Source organism: Bos indicus x Bos taurus, chromosome 29 (genome assembly GCF_003369695.1).
Source record: "Bos indicus x Bos taurus breed Angus x Brahman F1 hybrid chromosome 29, Bos_hybrid_MaternalHap_v2.0, whole genome shotgun sequence".
In the NCBI taxonomy this organism is placed as follows: Eukaryota; Metazoa; Chordata; class Mammalia; order Artiodactyla; family Bovidae; genus Bos; species Bos indicus x Bos taurus.
The window spans coordinates 3955310-3976053 of NC_040104.1; the positions used below are offsets into that span (position 1 = coordinate 3955310).

Below are 20744 nucleotides of genomic sequence, written 5' to 3' on the forward strand. Positions count from 1 at the left end.
ATCACTGGTCCTGGCCTGTCAGGACTCACACTGGCTGCTCCACAGGCCTTTTGTCCTTCAGTCCGCAACTGGCATGAATTCTGGCCGGGTGTTAAGAGAAGGAAATAACAAAATCTGCCAGGCCTACGTCATCTTTCCAGACGTCTGGGGTGCGTGCGGGAAACAACCATGGTGTCTGGACCCAAGGGGGCCGTCTGGGCGCCAGGGGCCCATGGCTAATCTGTGGGACGTGACTTCGTCTCGCTGGAGACTCTGTGGCTGGATCAGGCTCTCCCTCAACTCCTTAACATCCGCTCACAGAGATGTGCAGGACACAGGATGCTGAGGACTGCATCCATGTGGGCTGCCTGGAGGTGGTGTCCCAGCTCCCAGGATGGGCAGGGAGGTCAAGAGGGGTTCCACTCTGGATAGTGACCTGACAGCACTTAGGATGGCGCTTGGCACAAGTCTCCATGGTCATCACCGGCCACCAACTCTAAAGGGCACTTGCTTCATTCAAAGTTGAAGGAAGGGACTTCCCTGGTGGTCCAGTGGCTAAGACTCCATGCTTCCAATGCAGGGGGCCAGGGTTCGATCCCTGGTCAGGGAACTAGATCCCACGTGCCACAACTAAGCGTTTGCATGCTGCAAATAAAGAGCCAGCATGCTGCAACGAAGATCAGAGACCCCACGTGCAGCAACTAAGACCCGGCACAGCCAAATACATTAAAAATCAATAAAGTTCGAGGAAAAGTGGAAGCATCTTAGAGAGCATACCACCAAAGATGAAGGCAAGGCTTACAAACAGGGTGGTAACAGCAGAAAGACAGACATACAGACAAATGGGAAAGAATAGAGAAGCCAGAGATCACCCCTGCGTAGATGGTCAAACTATCTTCAACAAGATCCTTTGGTTGAACCACCTAATGCAATGGAGCAAGGGACAGTTGTTTCAACAAACGGGTTGGGGAGAACCGATCTCCCCAAGCAAAAGAACCTGGACCCTTACTTTTCATTACATACAAAAATTAACTCCAAATGGATCAAAGAGCTGAACAGAAGACTTGAAACTATAAAATTCCTAGAAGAAAACATAGGGGAAATCTTGACGACACGGGATTTGGCGATGATTTCTTGCATATGACACCAAACGCAGAGGCCACAAAAGCAAAAATAAACAAGGGTGATTACAGAAAACTCAAAACTTCTGTGCAGCCAAGGAAACCATCAATAAGGTGAAAGGCAATTTACACACGGGGAGAAAATATTTGCAAACCATGCCTCTGATGAGGAGTTCATATCCGGATGACAGAAAGAACTCAACTCAACATCCAAACCCAAAAAATCTGATTACGATTGGCAAAAGACTTGAATACACGTTTCTTCAAATAAGATATACAGATGGGCAATGAGCGTACGAAACGATGCTCAACATCACTAATTGTCAAGGAAATGCCAATCAAAAGCACAACAAAGTGTCACTTCACACCCGTTATGGTGGCTACTATCGAAAAAAAAAAAAAAAGGAAAACAGCGCAGGTCGTTGAGGACGCAGAGAAACTGGAACTCTTGTGCACTATTGATGGGAGTACAAAACAGTGCTGCTATCAAAGGCAGTGTGGAGGTTCCTCAAAAAATTAAAAACAGCTAGCCTACGATCCAGCAATCTCACTGTGGGTACATCCCCCAAAGAAGTGAAAACAGGATCTCAAAGAGGCGTCTGCACCCCCGCGTCACGGCAGCATTATTCACAACAGCCAAGGGGTGGAAGCAACCCGTGTCCACTGACAGATGAATGGATGAAGACGATACGGTCCATCCACACAACGAAAGGCAAAAAGTGAAAGTGTTAGTCGCTCAGCCGTGTCCGACTCTGTGACCCCATGGACTGTAGCCCGCCAGGCTCCTCTGTCCATGGGATTCTCCAGGCAAGAATACTGGAGTGGGTTGCCATTCCCTTCTCCGGGGATCTTTCTGACCCAGGGATCAAACCCAGGTCTCCTGCACTGCAGGCAGATTCTTTACCATCTGAGCCACCAGGGAAGCCTATGGAAGGTAATTCAGCCTTGAAAGGGAAGGACAGGGTGGCTCAGTGGTAAAGAATCCACCTGCCAATGCAGGAAACATGGGTTCGATCCCTGATCTGGGAAGATCCCACACGCTGCAGAGCAACTAAGTCTGTGCACCTCAACTACGGAGCCTGAGCCCTAGAGCCCTCAAACCACAACAGGAGAAGCTCCGCAAAGAGAAGCCTGTGCACGGCAAAGAAGAATAGTCCCTGCTCGCCGCAATGAGAGAAGAGCCTGTTCAGCAACGAAGACCCAGCGTTCAGTAAAATAAACCAGCCACAAAAACACGAGTATTGCACCATGCCACTTTTACTCAAAGCACTCAAAGTAGACAAACTCTTAGGAGCAAAGGGTAGTGTGGTGAGTACCGGGGCAGAGGGGAGGGGAAAGGGAGAACTGTCCAGTGAGTTCAGAGTTTCAGTTCGGCGGGATGAAAAGTTTGAGAGATTTACTGCAGTGCGTATCCAGTTAACACTGCCGCAGTGTGCACGCAAAGATGGGCAGGAGGGGAAATTTGATGTACCTGTTGTAACAATAATATTAACAGAGCTAAAGGCTCTTCAGAGGATCAGTGTGTGTAGGAAAGGACAGGTGCTCCGGGGGCAGGGCAGAGAGGAGAACGGAGGAGTCAGGTAGGCATGGGAGATGCGTGCTGGGCTCACTTCCGAGGTCACTGTGGACACTGGCGGCCTGTGCTGTCCTTAGACTTGGCAAGTTCACTTCAGGGAGCTGGGGTCACACAGGGAAGACGCAGGCAGGCAGGAAGAAGCCACAAGGGATGGAGGGAGGGAGGGAGCAAGGTTGGCAACTGGGACACACGCTCTGGTAGGAGAGCGTCTGGGCACCACATTGGATGCAGACTCCCAGAGCATCAGCCGTGTGCTAGGCTCAGAGCACAGGTGGGGCGCACCTGCAGGGAGAGAGGAGGTGGCTCGAGGGCTGAGTAGGCGTGGTGAGGGACCAGGACTTGTCTCCATAGCAGTAAGAACTGAAAATGCTGGGTGTAAATCGTCTCCAGAGGCTTCTCTTCCCAAGAACATCGTCTCTGGTTTCTTCACTGGTGGCAGCGCGAGGCAAGAGCTCCTGTAAATGCCTCCTGTCCCATGTGTTGAGAGTTTGCACAGGGTCTTCCACGGCCGTGGTGCTAAGGGGGCACAGGGGCTCAGTATGGGGAGGGTGATCCCTTGTGGGCCTGGCCTCAGATCCCCAGAGACCAGAACAAAGAGCAGCACAAGTCTTGGGGGCTCTGGGTACTTCGGGACCCCACACTGGTGCCAGTTGTTTCACAGATTGAAAGCTAGAGATGGATTTATCACTTGGTCGACAATGCTTTCCAGTTCAGAAAGTGGGTTGCTTTCGGTTAGAAGAGAAACATTCCTTAATTGGTACTCGTATCACATAATTATCATTAAAACAATCAAACTGCACCCCCGGCTCACTCTTAACCAGGCGTGGAAAGCCACCTCGTGGGGCTCCAGACGGAGAAGCTCTTTAAAGACTGAGATGGTCCCTTCACTCACGGGAACTTTCCATTTTGAGTTCTTTGGAGCTGGTAAACTCATTTGATTGGTCAACTCACTTGTGAATCGTCCACAGGAAGTAAAATGGGGGGGGGGCAAGGTTTTATTTATAGAAACCTCATCTTTGCTATCCATCAGAAAAATAAACACAACCCACCTCACACTAAAAATATGCTTCTAAAGATCAACAACGAGGCCATGTTTGGCTGACTCCATAGAGAAGCAGAGATTTCAAACCATAGCAATTTCTCACAGACTTTCCTAGAATAACCCTGGACAGGGTGCCAACGAGCATGTTTTTCTCATTGACATTTTAAGCAATGTCACCTCCTCCTTGATTCTGAAACTGGCAAAGAGAAGTCTCCAGCTCTGAGAGATTGGTGCAAGCTGTGTGACCTTTGCCAAGTTACTTAACCTTTCTGAACTGCAGTTTCAGTGTAGAAATGATCTCTGCCTTTCAGGGACACTCTGAGGAGTAAACTAGATAAGAAACCCATGCTAGGGTTCTGAAGACAAAAGAGATGCTCCCTAACCAGTGGCGACAACCATAAGGCACTCACACTGAGAATTTTTTCCTACTAATTCTGATTCCGCAAGTCAAGGGCCATTCACAGCCTTGCTGATAAAGTCGGCCTCCCTTGGGACCAAATGGTAGCCCTCTCCCAGGAGCACTGAAACATTATTTCCTAGGTTTAAAAGAAACCAGGGAAGTCACCAAAAGGATAGTCCTGTCTTTCCATGATATATTTTAAGAAACTAACGAAGAAGGAGAAGCCTGTGACAAGCCTTACGTCTCAGAGGATGCTACACGACATCTGGACAGGCGTTATTCCTGTCGCAGCCACCGCAGAGGTGGCTGGAGCTCAGCAAAGTGCACGGTCCCCCCCGCATGGGTGTGAACCTGCCCTCAGCACTTCCTGACCGCGTGACCGTCCCCGTCGCCTCCTCTGTGAATCAGGAGGTGGCAGCACCTGCTTGGTAAGGGGCGCACACAGCATCTGGCATATAATCGATGCTCCATCCATCTCAGTGTTGTATTTATTGATAAGAGGGATAGCATTTTATAATATGCTCCTTTTCCTCTCTTGTCACTTAACTGTGCTCCAGACCACATCCGTTTTACTTACCCCTATAAATCCCACACCCAGCACAGACAAGACACTCAACAAATTTCTGGCTGAAGAGGCAGGAACATACCCTGCCCTCAAGGAGACAAAGCTGAGCGAGATGGGGGGCTGAGGATAACTCTGTGTGATGAGGAGACCCCGGGAGGACCTGCGTGGCTGTCGGGTGGGGTGGGCGGCATGGGCAGAACCCCTGATGAGCTCCTGGGGATGGGGAAGGTGGCAGGGGGGGAGGGGGAGGGCTGCTCCTTGTGGGGTGTCCACAGATTGTACCTCACCCCTCACTGATGAGCATTTAGGCCATTTCCAAACACGTGTCACTGTTCTGGAGGAAACAATCATTGCCCAGCTCCTACTCAATCAATTACGTAGAATTCTGGAGGAAACAATCATTGCCCAGCTCCTACTCAATCAATTACATAGAATATGATTTTAGAATTGGAGTGTAAACATCTGTTTTATTACTCCATCCTCTGTTCATCCACCCATCCAGCCAGCCATCTGTCCATCCATCCATCCACTCACTAATCCATCTATCCACTCATCCACTCACTACTCCATCCATTCATCTATCCACCCATCTATCCATCTCCCTGTTGATCCAGCCAGCCAGCCATCTGTCCATCCATCTGTCTACTCACTAACCCACTCATCCACCCATCCATCCATCCTTGATCCATCTGTCCATCAATCCATCCATCTGTCCCACCACCCACCCATCCATCCACCCATCCACTCATTAATCATCCGTCTATTCTTTTATCCATCCATCCATTTATACAAACTTCCCTCCCCCATCCCTCCCTTCCTTTGTTCCTCAGGAGAACTTTACATTTTTGTGCCTATTGGTATTTTACCCTTTTAAGTTTATTCACAGGGTATTTCTATCCACTCCCCCCACCTGCTCTTGGATTGCATCCTTTCTCCACTGCAATTTCCAGCAGTTACACTGGTTCTTTTGGCCACACAGTAGCTCTGGAGAGTTGTCAGCATCTGACTCCCTGACAGAGCTGTCCTTCTGATTATCGCCATGTTTCAGCTGATACTTTGGGTTTTTCAGGTAGGCCATCATATCGTCTTCAGTAAGTGGCCGTTTCATTTCCCTCTTTTGACAACCACAATTATTATTGAATTTTCTTGTCTGATAGCACAGTCTAGAAGTTTCAGGCCATTGATAATTGACAGAGGTGATCACAGCATCCTTGACTTGTACCTGATTTTAATGAAACCACTTGTAACACATCACTATTCAGTGTGATTTTGGCTCTTAGCTTGAAATAGATGTTCCTAACCCTGTTTCAAAGCTGTGCTTTTTGGTTTTTTAAGAGTTTTTAGTGGGAAGATGGGCTTCCCTCACAGCTCAGTTGGTAAAGGGTCTGGTCAAGTGGGAAGATGTTGAGTTCTATCCAAAGAAGTGGGCAACAGAGGATGAGATGGTTGGATGGCATCACCGACTCAATGGACATGAGCTTGAGCAAACTCTGGGAGGTGGTGAAGGACAGGGAAGCCTGGGGTTCTGCAGTTCATGGGGTTGCAAAGAGTAAGACACGACTTAGCAAGAGAGCAATAACAACAACAGCGGGAAGATGTTGAGTTCTACCCAACGTCTTCTTCAGCAGCAAGTCAAGAAGACCACACATGTAGTGGATTGTAGGAGGCCATGATTCTCCTGCCCCGGCCAGTAGCTGCCCCTGTTGCCACACTACTTTGCAACGCTTCCCGTCAAGAGGCAGGGTGTGTCTCTGCAGCTTCTGGGCTGGCCTTGTGACTTGGTTTGGCCAACAGAAAGAGGCAAAGTGACAAGCCTCACGGGGCCTTGAGAGCACTGCATTCTGTCCTGGATCTGGCCACTGCCTGTGAACAAGCCTAGGCCAGCCTGCTGGAGCATGAGACTCCCATCACCATCCCAGCTAACTGCCAGCTTGTCCATCGTGAACCGCAGCTACTCTTGAGCAGCCAAGCTCAGCTGACCCACCAGCTGACTGTGGATGCAGGAGTGTCCCCACTGGAGACTGACCACACATCTGGCCCCAGTCAGCCCCCCGACGCACAGCCTGATGAGAGATAGCGGGTGGCCGTTTGCAGCCACTGTTCTGGGCGGTTCACCTTGCAACAGTGGATACCACAGTGGCCGCTCTCTTTTGGCCTGTTGAGCATGAACTGAGGGTTGCTGTTGTGTCCTGGAAATCACAGAATGAGCCTGTACGTGTGATTGGGCCCAATTTTTCAACATGCTGCCGAGTTGCCAAAAACTCAGCAAATGTGACCAGGCACTCTTTGTCAGAGTTGGCTGAGACTTTGTAAAATCAAAGGCTCGTTTTGTCTTATTGCTTCAAAACATGATGCTACTGGGATTTCCCTGATGCTCCTGTGGCTAAGACCCCATGTTCCCAATGCAAAGGGCCCAGGTTTGATCCCTGCTCAGGGAATTAGATTCCACATGTCACGACTAAAGATCCACGTGCTGCAGCTAAAAAACCCAGCACGATGCAGCTAAGACCCAGCGTGGCCAAATAAATGAGTATCTAAAAACTGGTGCTGCAGACAACTCGTGGGCGAGGATGCGTGTGGTCCCTGGGCTGCTCAGGACGCTGGGTTCCGGGCGTGTGATGCTTAGAGGAGAATGAGTGTGATCTCCAGGGTGAGGACACGGTGGCTGACACCCAGAGGTCTTAGGCCCCGTAGACACAGCCAGCTGAGGCCACTTTCTGACTCGGGAGGGGGAGGGGGGCTAGATACAGTTGGTACCATCCCGTAGTTGGTCATAGAGTCTAAGCCAAAAGAAGCTCCCAGAATACTGCTGTCCCTGGGGTTTTGCTGTGGTGGTTTTAAGTTACGTCCTCAAATTTTGGGGTGTTCCTATGCTCAGAAGGGAGCCCAATCTCCCTCCCCTTAAGTATGGACGGAGCTTAGTGTCTCGCTTCGAATGAATAGAATAAGGCAGAAATGACAGCATGTTACTCCTGAGAGCAGGCTGTCAGAGGCATTTCAGACTCCTCCTCACTCTCTCTTGGACCTCCTGCCCCCGGTGAAGCCTGCCGCCATGCTGTGAGGACGCTCACGTAGCCTGAGGAGATGTCCCTGTGGTGCGGAGCCGAGGCTCCGCTTGGAGGCTGATCTTCCAGCCCCAGGACAACCTTCAGATACCTGCAGCCCTGGATGACATCTTGACGATAACCTCCTGAGGGACTCCCAAGCCAGAATCGCTCAGCTAAGCCATTTCTGAATTTCTGACCCCACCGAAAGGACCTGAAATAATAAATATGCATTATTTCAAGCCACTAGGTTCTGAAGTTGTTTGTTATACAGTGCAAGCTGACTAATATATTTCTTATGGTGGCTCTGAGAGGTGAGTTCATCCACGTTGACTTATTCTCTCTCATGGACTCAAGGCTCTGGCACCGCATTCTCCGTTCTAAGATCCCACTAGGATAGACCTCTTAGTTTACTGGATACCCTACTTAAAATGTGTGCCAACTCTTTGCTTGATAAGGAGTGAGCTTGGGTTTCTGAGACAGGCGTTGTACCTGAGAAGCCGGTCTCTGACCAAGGCTCTTCTATGAACCTCTGCAGGAGAAGGCCCCAGAAGCTGCCTGAAATCTGTCCTAACTGCCCTGCCGTTGATCTCTCACCCTTGTGTAGGGATTGGCAGCAAGCTCAACACAGGATACCCCGTGTAGAGAGAAGCCATGCCATGCATAATTCCACAGTGGGATTACATGGTCAGCGAGAATGCTGAGGCAGCTTGAAGCAGGGGTGGGTTCCAGCACTGCCCTCTCCTGATGTCTTAAAACCATCTCACAGGAGCATCACACACATGCCAGAGACAGGTACACACGATGCCTTTTTGGTAACGAAGAACTCGCACGCGGCCAGCACCCAGGAGCCCCCTTCCTGACCCCCAAGGGGCAACCACTACCCCGATTCTTGTCTGCTCAGATGCATTTCGCTGTTGTATGTTCTATAACAGGTCAGACGCCATCCTGCTTGTTCTACAAACAGGATCCCACAGCGTGTGTCCCCTTTGTTCAAGTCCAGCATCCTTTGTTCATCGCAACCTTGGTGATTCCTCACCGATGTTGGGAGTAGCTGTGAGCAGTTCACCTCGGGCTATAGAGGGCTCAGGGGTTGGAAGGGACCATGTGTAAGTATCTGGCCCAGAGTTGGTAGGCATCCAGGGGGTCCCATTTGGGGGCCGTGGTGTGCACTGCTGCAAAGAATCTGCATGTGTGTCTCTAGACGACCAAGGCCGGGCGTCTCAAGGGTAGAGCAGCAAGTCTGCCTGGTTCAGTGACTCGCAGCTCTCAAGTTTCCGGCATCAGCTCCCACCCCCGTGGGCAGCCTGTGAGAGCGCCGTGGCCCCGTGCTCTGGCCTGAGCTTGGCATCGTCTGTGTTTTGCATTTTAGCCCCTCTGGTGGGCGTAGGATGGTATCGAGTTGTGGTTTCACTTTGCACTTCCTGATGACTAATGAACTTGCGGGCCTTTTCATGTGCTTACTGGGTCCTTTCTCTGAAGAAGCTCGTCAATCACCTGATCTGATTCTGGGTTCTTGGGAAGCAAGCCTCTCTCCTGAGAAAACACTGATATAAGCTTTCCCCCAGGAACGGTGCACGTTTCATTTTCTTCTTCCAAGTCTAGCCCAAACACACAAATGGGACTTCAAGCGGCTTGTGCTGTACACTTTCTCTCCAAGGGCTCATTGTGCGTTGCTCTGACCCCACTGAATATCCCCGTCCAGCCTGCCTGGGCTGGGCTACAGTTACAAAGGCTCAGTTATGGAGAGCCTGCCGGGAGTTCCCTGTTAAGTGCCTTCCTGAGACTTCGCTCCAGCAGAGGTGCGCGTCTGGTTACACCCGGCCCCCGGGCCTTTTCAGAACACAACAATGGGGCTACACTGTATGCAGGACACTTGGGGCTCCCTGCCCTCTGTCCTTGAGGAAACCCTTCGCACTGTTATCAGACACCACCCCCCCAGGTGTCTCCAGTGGACGTGGGAGTGCCCTCACTCAGATTCTTTCACAAAAAGATGGGGACTCGGGTCCACTTGATCCTCAGTGAGCCACACGGGTCCTGGGCAACCAGCAGCAGAGAAGTGGGAACGCGTGCATTCGGCAAAGGTTTACTGAGCACCGACTATACGCTGGCACTGCGGGCGTGCTGAGGATTCAGGACACACAAGAGACGCTCTCCTGGACCACCCGGCATTTACATCAGTGGAGGAGGAGGGGCAGATAGGTGCTGTTCAGTTGCTAAGTCTTGTCCGACTCTTTGTGACCCCATGGACTGCAGCACGCCAGGCTTCCCTGCCCTTCACCATCTCCCAGAGTTTGGGCAGATAGTAAGTCAGTCCAATAAATCAGATCCAATCCCAGTTCTCAGACCCTGCTTGGGGGGATGGAAAGAGGGAAGCAGACTAGCCAACCAGCTGGCATTTTCTTGCTTTCCTGGTGCTTCCCATCTTAGGCTTTCCTGGTGGCTCAGACAGTAAAGAATTTGCCTGCAATGCAGAAGACCTGGGTTGCATCCCTGGGTCGGGCAGATAGATCCCCTGGAGAAGGGAATGGCAACTCACTCCAGTATTTTTGCCTGGAGAATCCTATGGACAGAGGAGCCTGGCGGGCAATATAGTCCATGGGGTTGCAAAGAGTTGGACACTACTGAGTGACGAAACAACCCTGGCAGTTTCTTAAATAGTTAAACACACTTTTATCTTATGACCCCTGTATTTCAGCTGGAGGCGTTTATTGGAGAAATGAAAACATGGCCATAAAAAGCAGTGTTCCTTGAAGCTCCATTCGTAAAGGCTTCAAACTGGAAACAACCAATCTTTCTAGGAGGATGGACAGTAGCCTTCGGTCCATCCACACGATATGACGGACCAGCAGCAGAACTGCTACTGCCCTGCGCAAAACTGGACGCGGGGGTGTTCTCACCCTGTGCGCTCATCTATAAGAAGTTTAGAACAGGCAGAATTCGTCCACGGTCGGGGTGGGATGGGCGGTTGATGGGAGACGAGTGTGAGGTCACTGTCTGGGGGCAATAGGAATATTTCGTGTGTTTTTTATTTTAATTTCACTGCATTGAGTCTTAGTTGTGGTGGCAGGCAGGCTTAGCTGTCCTGCGGCAAGTGGAAGCCCAGTTCCCCCACCAGAGACTAAACCTGCGTCGCCTGCATTGAAAGGCAAACTCTTAACCACTGGACCACCAGGGAAGCCCTGCTTAATGGGCACGGGTCACACAGGTGTGGGAAGCTCTGTTAGAACCAACAGCACCTGAGATCCGGGCATCTTACTGTGTGCACTTGTTGTTGCCGTTTAGTCGCTAAATTGTGTCCGACTCTTTGCGACCCCGTGGACTGTAGCCCATCAGAGCCCTCTGTCCATGGGATTCTCTAGGCAAGAATACTGGAGTGGACTACCATTTCCTCCTCCAGGGGATCTTCCCGACCCAGGGATGGAACCTGTGTCTCCAGCAGCTCCTGCTTTGCAGGCGGATTCTTTACTGCTGAGCCGCCAGGGAAGTCCTTAAACTGGCGATAATCTTTTGTTTGAGGGACGGGAGGACAGAGGAGAGTGTTTTTTCCAAAAGGCAGGATCAAGGGTAGAATGTGAAGCAGCAGAATGTGGGGGCCATCCCCACTCTCCTGCTGGGTTCGCAACCGCGATGGCTATCCCCTCCTCCCTCCCCGCCCGAAAGAACAGCGATAAGAGCAAACATTCAAACACTGCAGGCCGTTCCACCCACCACCCGCCTCCCAGGGAGCCCGAGTCCAGGGAGGTGAACCCGCTGTTCTTTGTTCAGCTCTCGTGCCCTCGTGCCTTTCAGCGCGTGGGCATCACCCACCCCCAGGACCCCAGCCCCAGAGGAGCCCAGCGCATTCTCCAGAGTTGCTGCATCGTAGAGCCTGGACTTCACCCGGCACCAGCCAAAAACATGGTGTCCCTTCCAAAGCGGCCAGAGACACAGGGGACGCCAGGCCTTTCTTAAAGGCTGGTCCGCACTGCAGCCTCCCGAAGGGACTTCCAAGGCTAATTATCTGTCGACTCTAACCTCCTCCTTAGGTTTGGGAAGAGGGGAGACAGCACTGGACTTGGAGTAAGCTAACAGGAGCTCTGGCCCCACCTCTGTCACCAAACTGCTGCGTGACTTCAGGAATATCACGCAACCTCTCTGAGTCCCTGTTTCCTGGCTTTCTCATTCCAGGGTCTCTGGAGGGGATCCAGGGCATTTGTTAACCTCTTTAAGGGCAGAAGAACACCTGTTCCGATGACTATTTATTAAAATCAAAGACATAATTAGTTAAAGATTTCCCCTTTGAGATGGAAGTTGGAGAGCCTCTGTGTGTGAATGAGGCGGTCAGCTGAGGTCAAGACTCAATTTATGGCTCAGCTGGACACTTCTAACAACTCTCAGAGCTTTGGCCGAGCGAGAGGTTTAAATTGTTTGTATTCTTAGTCACATATTGTTTAATTTATAACCACAACCAGCTGTCAGTGGTGTAAGGCATGCTGATGTTAAAATACGAATTAAGAAAGAGTCCGCATATGATAAAGTGCAGTAAACTCAGCTCAAGATGGTTTCACAAGTTGATGGCTACGATCTAAAGTCTACAGCCCAGGGGATTTCACTGGTGTTCCAGTGGCTAAGACTCTGTGCTCCCAATGCAGGAGGCCTGGGTTTGATTCCCCAGTCAGGGAACTAGACCCACATGTTGCAACTAAAGATCCTACATCCTGCAATGAAGAGTGAAGATCTCATGTGCCAAAACTAAGACCCTGTGCACCCAAATAAAGAAATATTTTAAAAAATAAATAAAGTCTATAGCATCACCAACTCAATGCAAACTCCGAGAGATGGTGAAGGACAAGGAAGCCTGGGGCGCTGCAGTCCGTGGTGTCACAAAGAGCCGGGCACAACTTAATGACTGAATAGAAAGAAAGTGAAGTCGTGTCCGACTCTTTGCAACCCCATGGACTGTAGCCCACCAGACTCCTCCGTCCATGGGATTTCCCAGGCAAGAATACTGGAGTGAGTTGCCATTTCCTTCTCCAGGGGATCTTCCCGACCCAGGGATCAAACCCGGGTCTCCCACGTTGCAGGGAGACTCTTTACTGTCTGAACCACCAGGGAACTGACTGAACAGCACAATATAAAGAGATTGTATGTGTTATACAAAACACATTATGTAAGCCATCTCTGTATCATCTGCCTAACTATATGTATCTATCTATCATCTAGCTACCTATCAATTAAGGGGAAACCTTCCCGGGGCTTCCGTGGTGGTTCAGTGGTAAAGAATCCACCTGCCGATGCAGGAGATGCAGGTTCCATCCCTGGTCAAGGAAGATCCCACATGCCTTGAAGCAGCTAAGCCTGTGCGCCACAACCATTGAGCCTGTGCTCTAGAGCCTGGGAGCCGCAAAGACTGCAACTCACATGCCCCAGAGCCCGAGCTCTGCAACAAGAGGCGCCGCCGCAAAGAGAAACCTGTGCACCTCAACTAGAGAGAAGCTCGTGCAGCATCAAAGACCCAGCAGAGCCAAAATCAAATACATTAATAAAATTATTGAAGGGAAATCTTCCCATGCTATACCAATATCCACAGTGGAGTATTTTTTGCTTAAAATCACTCCTTTTTCATATAGCACACAAATGAAATACACCTAACTCCCAAGAGGTCATCTGAGACCACAAACCCTGTGCAAAGGAGTCCTGAGCTGGTCCGGGCACCTGCCCACTCCCAGCCTCCTCCAAGTTCTGGTCTTAGGGGTTTAAGGACAAACAGAGGGTGTGTAAAACCAAACTGGCAAAAACCAGCTCAGGCCTGGCCTTCTGGAACTCTGCAGAGTGCTGGGAGAGCCACGCTAATAGAATACCCCTAGCAGCGGGTACAGGGATGACTGTAAGTAGTCGGGGAGAGGTGCTGAGACGCCGCTGGCCATCGGAGTCAGGGAAAGCCTCCAGGAGGAGGTGATGGAGCTTGGAGGGAGAAATGGCCAAGAGCCCAGGGAGCAGAAAAGAAGGGATGAAGGACCAGAAGAAGGTCAGTGAGGTTGAACAGCGAGGGGAAGGGCTGGGGACGAGAGGGAACCCTGAGAGGCAGGTGGGCTTCACCTGTGGGCCAGGTGAGGGCTGGTGGGGTCCAGCGCAGTGGGGAGGAGGGGGCCAGCCTGGAGGCAACAGGGGAATTGAGGAGCGGGTAGCACAGACACGGGGAGCTGGGGAGGCTTTGAGGGGTGTTTGGGAACTGGTATCAACCGGACCAGGTAAAGGGAGGGTGGGAGGGGGGGCCAAGCAGAAGCGTGACAGCACCACGCAGAGCTGGTGGGAGCGATCTGAGCCTCCTGGACTGAGGACAGGGCTGGGGTTAGGAAGGAATGCTCTGCGGGCCCCACTCCAGCCCGGAGCCCGACGTCCTCAGCAAGAGAGTTTGCAGTGGGAACCCGCGGACAGACCGGGGCTTTCACTCACTCTCCTTCCCCTGGAACCCCCAGTCCCCAGCTGTTCTCTGACCAGGAAACAATGTAATAAAAAATATGCTCAATTATGCCTTATTCTAACAGCTCACATCAGTAGCTCCATTTCCATCCCAAACAGTGCGTTCAGACTTCTCCAGCGAAGTGCCATGTAAATGCATTAAAAAGTCATTATACGCCCGAGGCTGTACGTGGGCAGCAATCATTCCGGTTTAGTGTGAAAAGGAAAGGATTAAATCTTGGGTGTCAAGGGGAACGTTTACCCTCCACGCCCAGAGGCAAACAGGGGGGCAGCCGGAGGGAGGAGCTTTCGGCTGCCCGGCGGGGGTGGCGCCTGGGGGGTTCCTCTGTGCATGTGGGAACCCGGAGCCCAGTGGGGCTGCATTGAGGTGCAAGCCCCCTAGGTGGGTGAGGGGACCCCTGGGTTGCAAACGAGCAGCCTGGCTTACCAGGCAAGACATCACACACAGGCCCTCCGAGGGCTGAATGCATGAAACTAGTAATTTGTCTACCCAGTGGCCACGTGACCATGGTCAAATGGATTTCTGAAGGTCGGAAAGCTTTTGATACTTCATTACGCAGCGTGAAAACCCTGACACGTGTGCCCGGCGCTGGAGGCGGAGGGCCCTGCCGGCTGCTGGGGGCGCCCACGCCAGGCAAAGCCAGGCTCGGGAGAGGAAGAGCTGGCGAGAGACACCTGGCTCCCTGCGGGGGTTCCAGCAGCAGCAGGGCCCCACCCCCCAACCCCAAGGACTGCCTCCCGGTCAGAGGGCTGGGGAGGCGTTAGCAAGTTGCAGAGGACCCCATGTCTGGAGCTGGGGACCCAGATTGGATCCTCGTCCAGCGGCCCCAGCGCTGACCTGAGTCTCAGGATCCGCCCACCTCCAGCCACGCTGACTGATCCCCAGGGCGCCCTCGGCTGTGTGAGCCTGGGCATGTTACTTGGTGTCTCTGTGCCTTGGTTTCCTCATCTGTCACAAGGGGCTCGTGATATTACTAATGCGTTACCAACTCATCAAGTGAATATTAAAGGAAATGATGCACGAAAAGGGCTTGGAACAGTGCCTAAAACAGGATGAGTGGACAGGAACCGTCAGTTATCCTCCATTCCCTCTGCCAAGCCCTGTGCTGGGGCTACAGCATGGACCCATCAAGTGAGGCAGACGTGATCCATGCAACCCGTCGTGTGTCTGATGGAAGGGACAGCTCAGGTGAGGCAGGTGGTGGGACAGCTGGGTGGATGGGTCCTCAGCACACAGGGCTTACTTAGCCCGAATCAGGGCCCTTCCATAATGAACATCACAACATAAATCAACACAGGCTGTAAACTTCATGGCAGCAGGACCACGGCTACCCTGTATCTCCAGCTCCCGGCACTGTAAACGGCCCCCAAACGGAGCATCATCTGCCTCTAAGTTGAATTATGCGTCAAACTGCAGGTACCAGGCAGCTTCCTCCATGAGTGACAGGACAGCACAGAAGAGACACTCACTGTGTGTGAAGTGTCAGAGGACAAGATCCAGGGAGGGAAAAGGCCAGCTGGAGGAGGAGCGCAAACATCTGCATGTCTTACAATGGCAACGGTGTAATATCCAGAACATATAAAGAGCTCCTACAATTCAACAACAAGAACACAAACAACCCCTAAAAACTGGGCAAAGAAATTAACAGATAAACAAAGGCTATGTGGGCTTCCCTGGTGGCTCAGATACTAGAAGATCTGCCTGCAATGCAGGAGACCTGGCTTCAGTCCCTGGGTCAGAAAGATCCCCTGGAAGAGGGCATGGCAACCCACTCCAATATTCTTCCTGGAGGACCCCATGGACAGAGGAGCCTGGCGGGCTACAGTCCACGGGGTCGCAAAGAGTCAGATACTACTGAAGCGACTTAGCATCCACACACACGGACTCAAACAGACACTTGAATGCAAATTTTTGTTGCAGCTTTAACCACAATAGCCAAAAGGGGGAAATAACTCAAGTGTCCATTGAATGAATGGATAAGAAATATGTGGTCTCACATTCGATGGAGTGTTATTCAGTCATAGAAGGGAATGAAATTCTGATACCTTGAACCTTGAAAGCGTGTAAAATGAAATATGCCAGACACAGAAGAACAGATACTGTGTGACTTCGCTCCTCTGAAGTACCTAGAATAGTCGAATTCATAGAGACAGAAAGTAGGGGAGATGTTACCCTGGCCTGGCGGTGGGGGAGGAAAATGGAGAGTTATTGCCTAATGAGCACACAGGTTCTGTTTGGGGATGATAAGAAGAGTTTTAGAAATAGATAGTGGTGATGGCTGCACAGCATTCGAAAAGGACTTGAATGCCACTGATTTGTATGCTTAAAAATGATGAAAATGTTATCTCTGTTTAATGTCAACTAAAAAAACCCCAAAAGGTGAGCCCCTCACCTACCCTAACCCACACCTGTTTCTCCTGCTCAATCCAAAAATCTTCCAGCTGCTCTTTAAATTTTCTCTTACTCTCAGACCCTCCGTGTGATGCATGGCCAATCCTTGTCCGCTCTACTCTCAAAACACACCCGGAGACTGCCCTCCGCTTGTCACCAGCGACTCGCCCCTGGATTACTGCAAGAGCCTCCGGACCGGCTTCTGCCCTCCCCGCCTCAGCCTTCCCGTCTTTCCCTTTCAAAGCAGCCAGGGGGATCCTGCCCAAACCTAGATCCACTCTAGACCCTTCCAGAGGCTCCAGGGGCCCATGACAATCTGGACTGCCTCTCGCACTCCCTTTGGACTCCGTGAGCCCAGCTGGCGTGTTTCAGGCACTCCAGGCATAAGGCTTTGCACTGGCTGTTCCCTCTGCCTTTCTTCCACCTCTTTGAGGCGTGCTGTCCTGCGCTGCCTCCCGATGAGGGCTTCTCTGGCCACCCTTTCTAGTATATGTGCTGCCCAAGCGAGCATATGGCCATCCTTTTGAAAATCGCCCCCTATTTTGTTCGACTTATCTTCATGGACTCATCACCAGCCAACATATGAGATATCGAATTCTTCTATGTGGTCAAAAAGCTTTCCGAAGGCCAGGACTGCGTCTGCTTTGTCCCCTGCTGTGTCCCAAGCCCAGAGGGTGCAGTACCAGACACCCTGCAGGCCTTGCATAGCTGTTTGCTGAACAGGCAGGTGAAAGTTTCAGGGGCCAGCCCTCCCATCCTCTCTGAGTGGGGAGCAGCGTGTGGTGACAAGCCACAGCCAGGCTGCCTGGGGTTCACACCTTGCATCTGCTGCTTCTCAGCTCTGTGACCTTCAGAAATCTCTCCATGCCTCGGTTTTCTTATCCACCAATGGGGAGACAACAGGGTCCACCTCACTCACTGTGATGACGCCCGGCCCACAGCGAACTGCTCAACCAACAACCATCTTTACCCACCAGCCCTCCTTCCTGCTCCCCATGCCCAGGGTGTCATCAGTGGAGAGAGGCACATGGGCTGGTTTCCAAGAGGAGGGGACATCCTGGCAGGGTTTTGAGGGATGAGCAGGAGTGAGTTGGGCGGACATGTCCTGGGCGGGGGGTGCCTGTGTCCACCTCGCCCTAACTCCAGCTGCCCTAGTGGGAGGTGCAGGCCATGGGCTTGTGAATAAATAGCTTATTAACAAACAACGAGGGAGCTTAAAAAGAAGGCCGAGAAGGAGGTAGCATCTGTAATGACTGTTGCAGGGAAACAAGACTGAGCTGGTCCTGGGATGTCTCAGGACGCTGGGTAGAACGTCACACCTGAGGCTGTGGACAGATGCGTGTGGTGATGAAGAGGGGAGGGGCAGTACTCAGTCACAGCAGAGCAGGAATAGAAAAAAGGCTGTAGACTCAAACCCTCCAGGTTGACAGCTAAGGCACAGAGAGGTTGGGTAGGTTGAGCAAGGTCACAGAGCTGCACGCAGCAAGGCTGGGATTCAGAATCGGGTTCTCCACAGCTGCACCCGCCGTGAGGACGTCTGCGGTCAGGGCCTCAGCGCCTGGCGCGGAGACAAGGAGGGAGCTAAGGCCTCTTTCCATCCTCCACCTCTGCGGCTTTATTACTTCCTATTGACCCGCACATGCGAGTGCGGCCTCTGGGCCTTCACTGAGACAGCTAGAGAGGGAGGGTGATGCTGTCAGAGTTCGCCCACATTCTTGCATGCTGGCTGTGGCAGAAGCGGGTGCCGGTGGCAAACCCAGGAATGGAGGTTGGAGCAGTAGTCCTAGGGTCTTAGACCTGTCACTGCTGAAGCCCAGAGCAGGAGAAGAGGGGCGAGACCCCTGCCCATCACACAGAGCGGAGACGCAGGTGAAAGGAGCAGAAAGCCTGCTTTAGGGGTGGAGCCTGTCTGAATCAGACCGTCCTGAGAGCCCCCGGATCCTCACGTCAGAGATATGGCCCGCCCCCCAATTAAAAGGCTCTCAAAACCAAAGAGCAAGCCCCCCCCCAGCTAGTACATTCCTGTGTGCAGGAATTACAGCTCCAGCTGCATCCCTGGGTGATTCTGCCTGGTGGGGGTAAGGGAGGACCAGAAATCTCATGGGAGCTGGACCCAGGTGTCACCCTGGGCTCCAGTCTCGGTAGCCCCGTGAGGTAGCTGTGTGGTTTCGGCTTCTTTGTCTGCACAATGGGGATGATTCTGCTCCCAGCTTGCAGGGCTAGGCTGAGGGTTGAACATGTGAAGTGCTTAGTTCGGTGCCCAGCAGGAGGCAAGAGCTTGCTTAGCCGCTCACAGATGCTGAGTTTGGGACTCATGAATGCATCATGTCCACAGGGAGCTGGAGGCGGCCCCTCGCGCCAGCACAGCCAGGCCCTCCTGGCTGACTTTCTCAAGCTTCCCCGTTCCCAGGTGTGGCCTTCCCCCTCTGGCTGGCAGTGCCTTCTCTGTTCCTCCTGAAAAGACTTTGATGGGTATGGTGTCATTTCTAGAAAGAAGTCCAGTTGGAGCTGTTTAAGAAGCAGACACCAGGATAAGTTTCTCCATGGGCATCCCCCACCCCTAGAAGAGGTGAAGGTTGGGGGAAGGAGGAGCGACCAAGGAACAAGGAGGAGGGCTTCCTCCTCAGCGGCTCCTGGCTCCTGGTTGCAGGTGGCTTTGACCACGGGGCACAGCATACCAACCAGGGCGCTCCCGGTTGGAATTCGGCTGCGTAATTAAAGCCAAGTGCAGGCTGTAGCCCCTTGTCAGTGTCCCTCTCTGAGGTTTATTTAATAACCTCTGAACTGGGAGGGAAAAAAATCATCCAGGAAACATGGCGTGGGTCATTTATTTTAAAATTATTGGTACAAAAATAGCCAGGGTCGTGATTTATGTTCAGGGAGGGGCCGAGGAAGTCAGGGACTCCCCCTCCCAGCTGCCGTCCAAGTCTCACTTGTCTCCCCCTCCAAGTTTCACGCAGTTTCCATTATGACTTCAAGTCATAGCAGTGACTTTATATCGCGAATAAATCTCCGGAACAGCACGGAAATATTATGTGTATTAATAGCGCCTGTAAAAACATCCGAAAACCTTCCATCCGCCTAGGGCTTGGACGATTCTGTCCCGGGAATGGGAAACCGCTCGGCTGGCCGATGCCGGCCAGGGGGCCGCGGCGGCCCCCAGCCCCGCCCAGCTCGCGGTCTGTCTGTCCGCTGTCAGTGTGTCTGTGAGTGCCCTCAGTGACCCGAGGCCGACAAAGTACCCCCACCCAAAAGCTCGCGAGGGACGTCCCCGCCACCGGAGACAGGGGTCTCTGTCTCCTGCTCCCTGCACGCCCCTCAGTCCCTGGGAAGCCGCTGTCCCCGAAAGACCTCGGTGCCGCTGCCGCCACACCCGGGTCCCTCGCCCCTCGCGCCGGCCCTAGATACTCACCAGCTGCGGGGGCTTCCTTGGGGGTCAATGCCTCGAGGCCGATGTCGTCCTCCAGCATGGCGCGGCTCACTGCCCGGCTCCGGTGCGCCCCGGACCACGGGATCCAGGAGAGGAGGGGCGACCAAAAGCCCCGCTAGAGGTCTGAAGCGGCTCTGGGCGCCGGGGTCCGAGCCCAACTCGGGAGGGGACGGTCCCCCTCTGCCTCCCCAGACGCAGGACACGAAGCCGGCGCGCCGGAGCCAAACTTGGCCGCCCTCGCGCACGGCCGAGCCGCTCCTCCCCCTCGGCTTTCTGGGCAGGGGGTCCCGGCCCGCTCCCTGCCCCCCAGCCTCCCGCGGGGCTACCTGCTGACACCGCCCTCGCCCCGCCCAGTGCGCAGCGCGACTGCCCCCGCGGCCACCGGACACCGAGGGAGCGCGCGGGACGCTGGAGACCAGCAGCCACGGCAGCGATCCGCCGCGGGTCCCGCCCGCCCCGGCCTCCTGCTCTGAGGGGCGCGTCTCCACCGGCTGTCTGACCCGCTTATCAGTCGGGGTGAACAGTGGAGCCCTGAGCCGCTGTGCTCAGCGGGCCCCCAGATAGGGCCCCGGGAAGGGGGTGCTGACTGCGGTGGGGGCGGGGGCGGAGAGGAGGCAACGACCCAGAGAGACCAGCGCAGCGTGGGGCGTCAGCGGAGAGCGCGCTACCCCCTCTCCTAGGCAGCGGGACCCCAAGTCATCACTCTCAACTTGTCAGAGGCGGGAGGTAG

General features: G+C 53.0%; 1 protein-coding gene across 8 annotated transcripts in view; it reads right to left on the minus strand.

Moving 5' to 3' along the window:
* Window positions 1-20461, minus strand: part of ANO1 (anoctamin 1) — a 172487-nt gene extending 152026 nt beyond the window's left edge. For 2 of the 8 annotated variants that reach the window (XM_027531440.1, XM_027531438.1), the window contains exon 1: window positions 19997-20458. In XM_027531440.1, the coding sequence (XP_027387241.1) occupies window positions 19997-20054 (58 nt within the window). In that variant the 5' untranslated portion in view covers window positions 20055-20458. Of the gene's footprint in view, window positions 1-19996 lie in introns of all 8 variants that reach the window. The other 6 variants (XM_027531437.1, XM_027531435.1, XM_027531439.1 and 3 more) reach the window with 6 other exon arrangements.
* Between the last annotated feature and the right edge of the window lie 283 nt (window positions 20462-20744).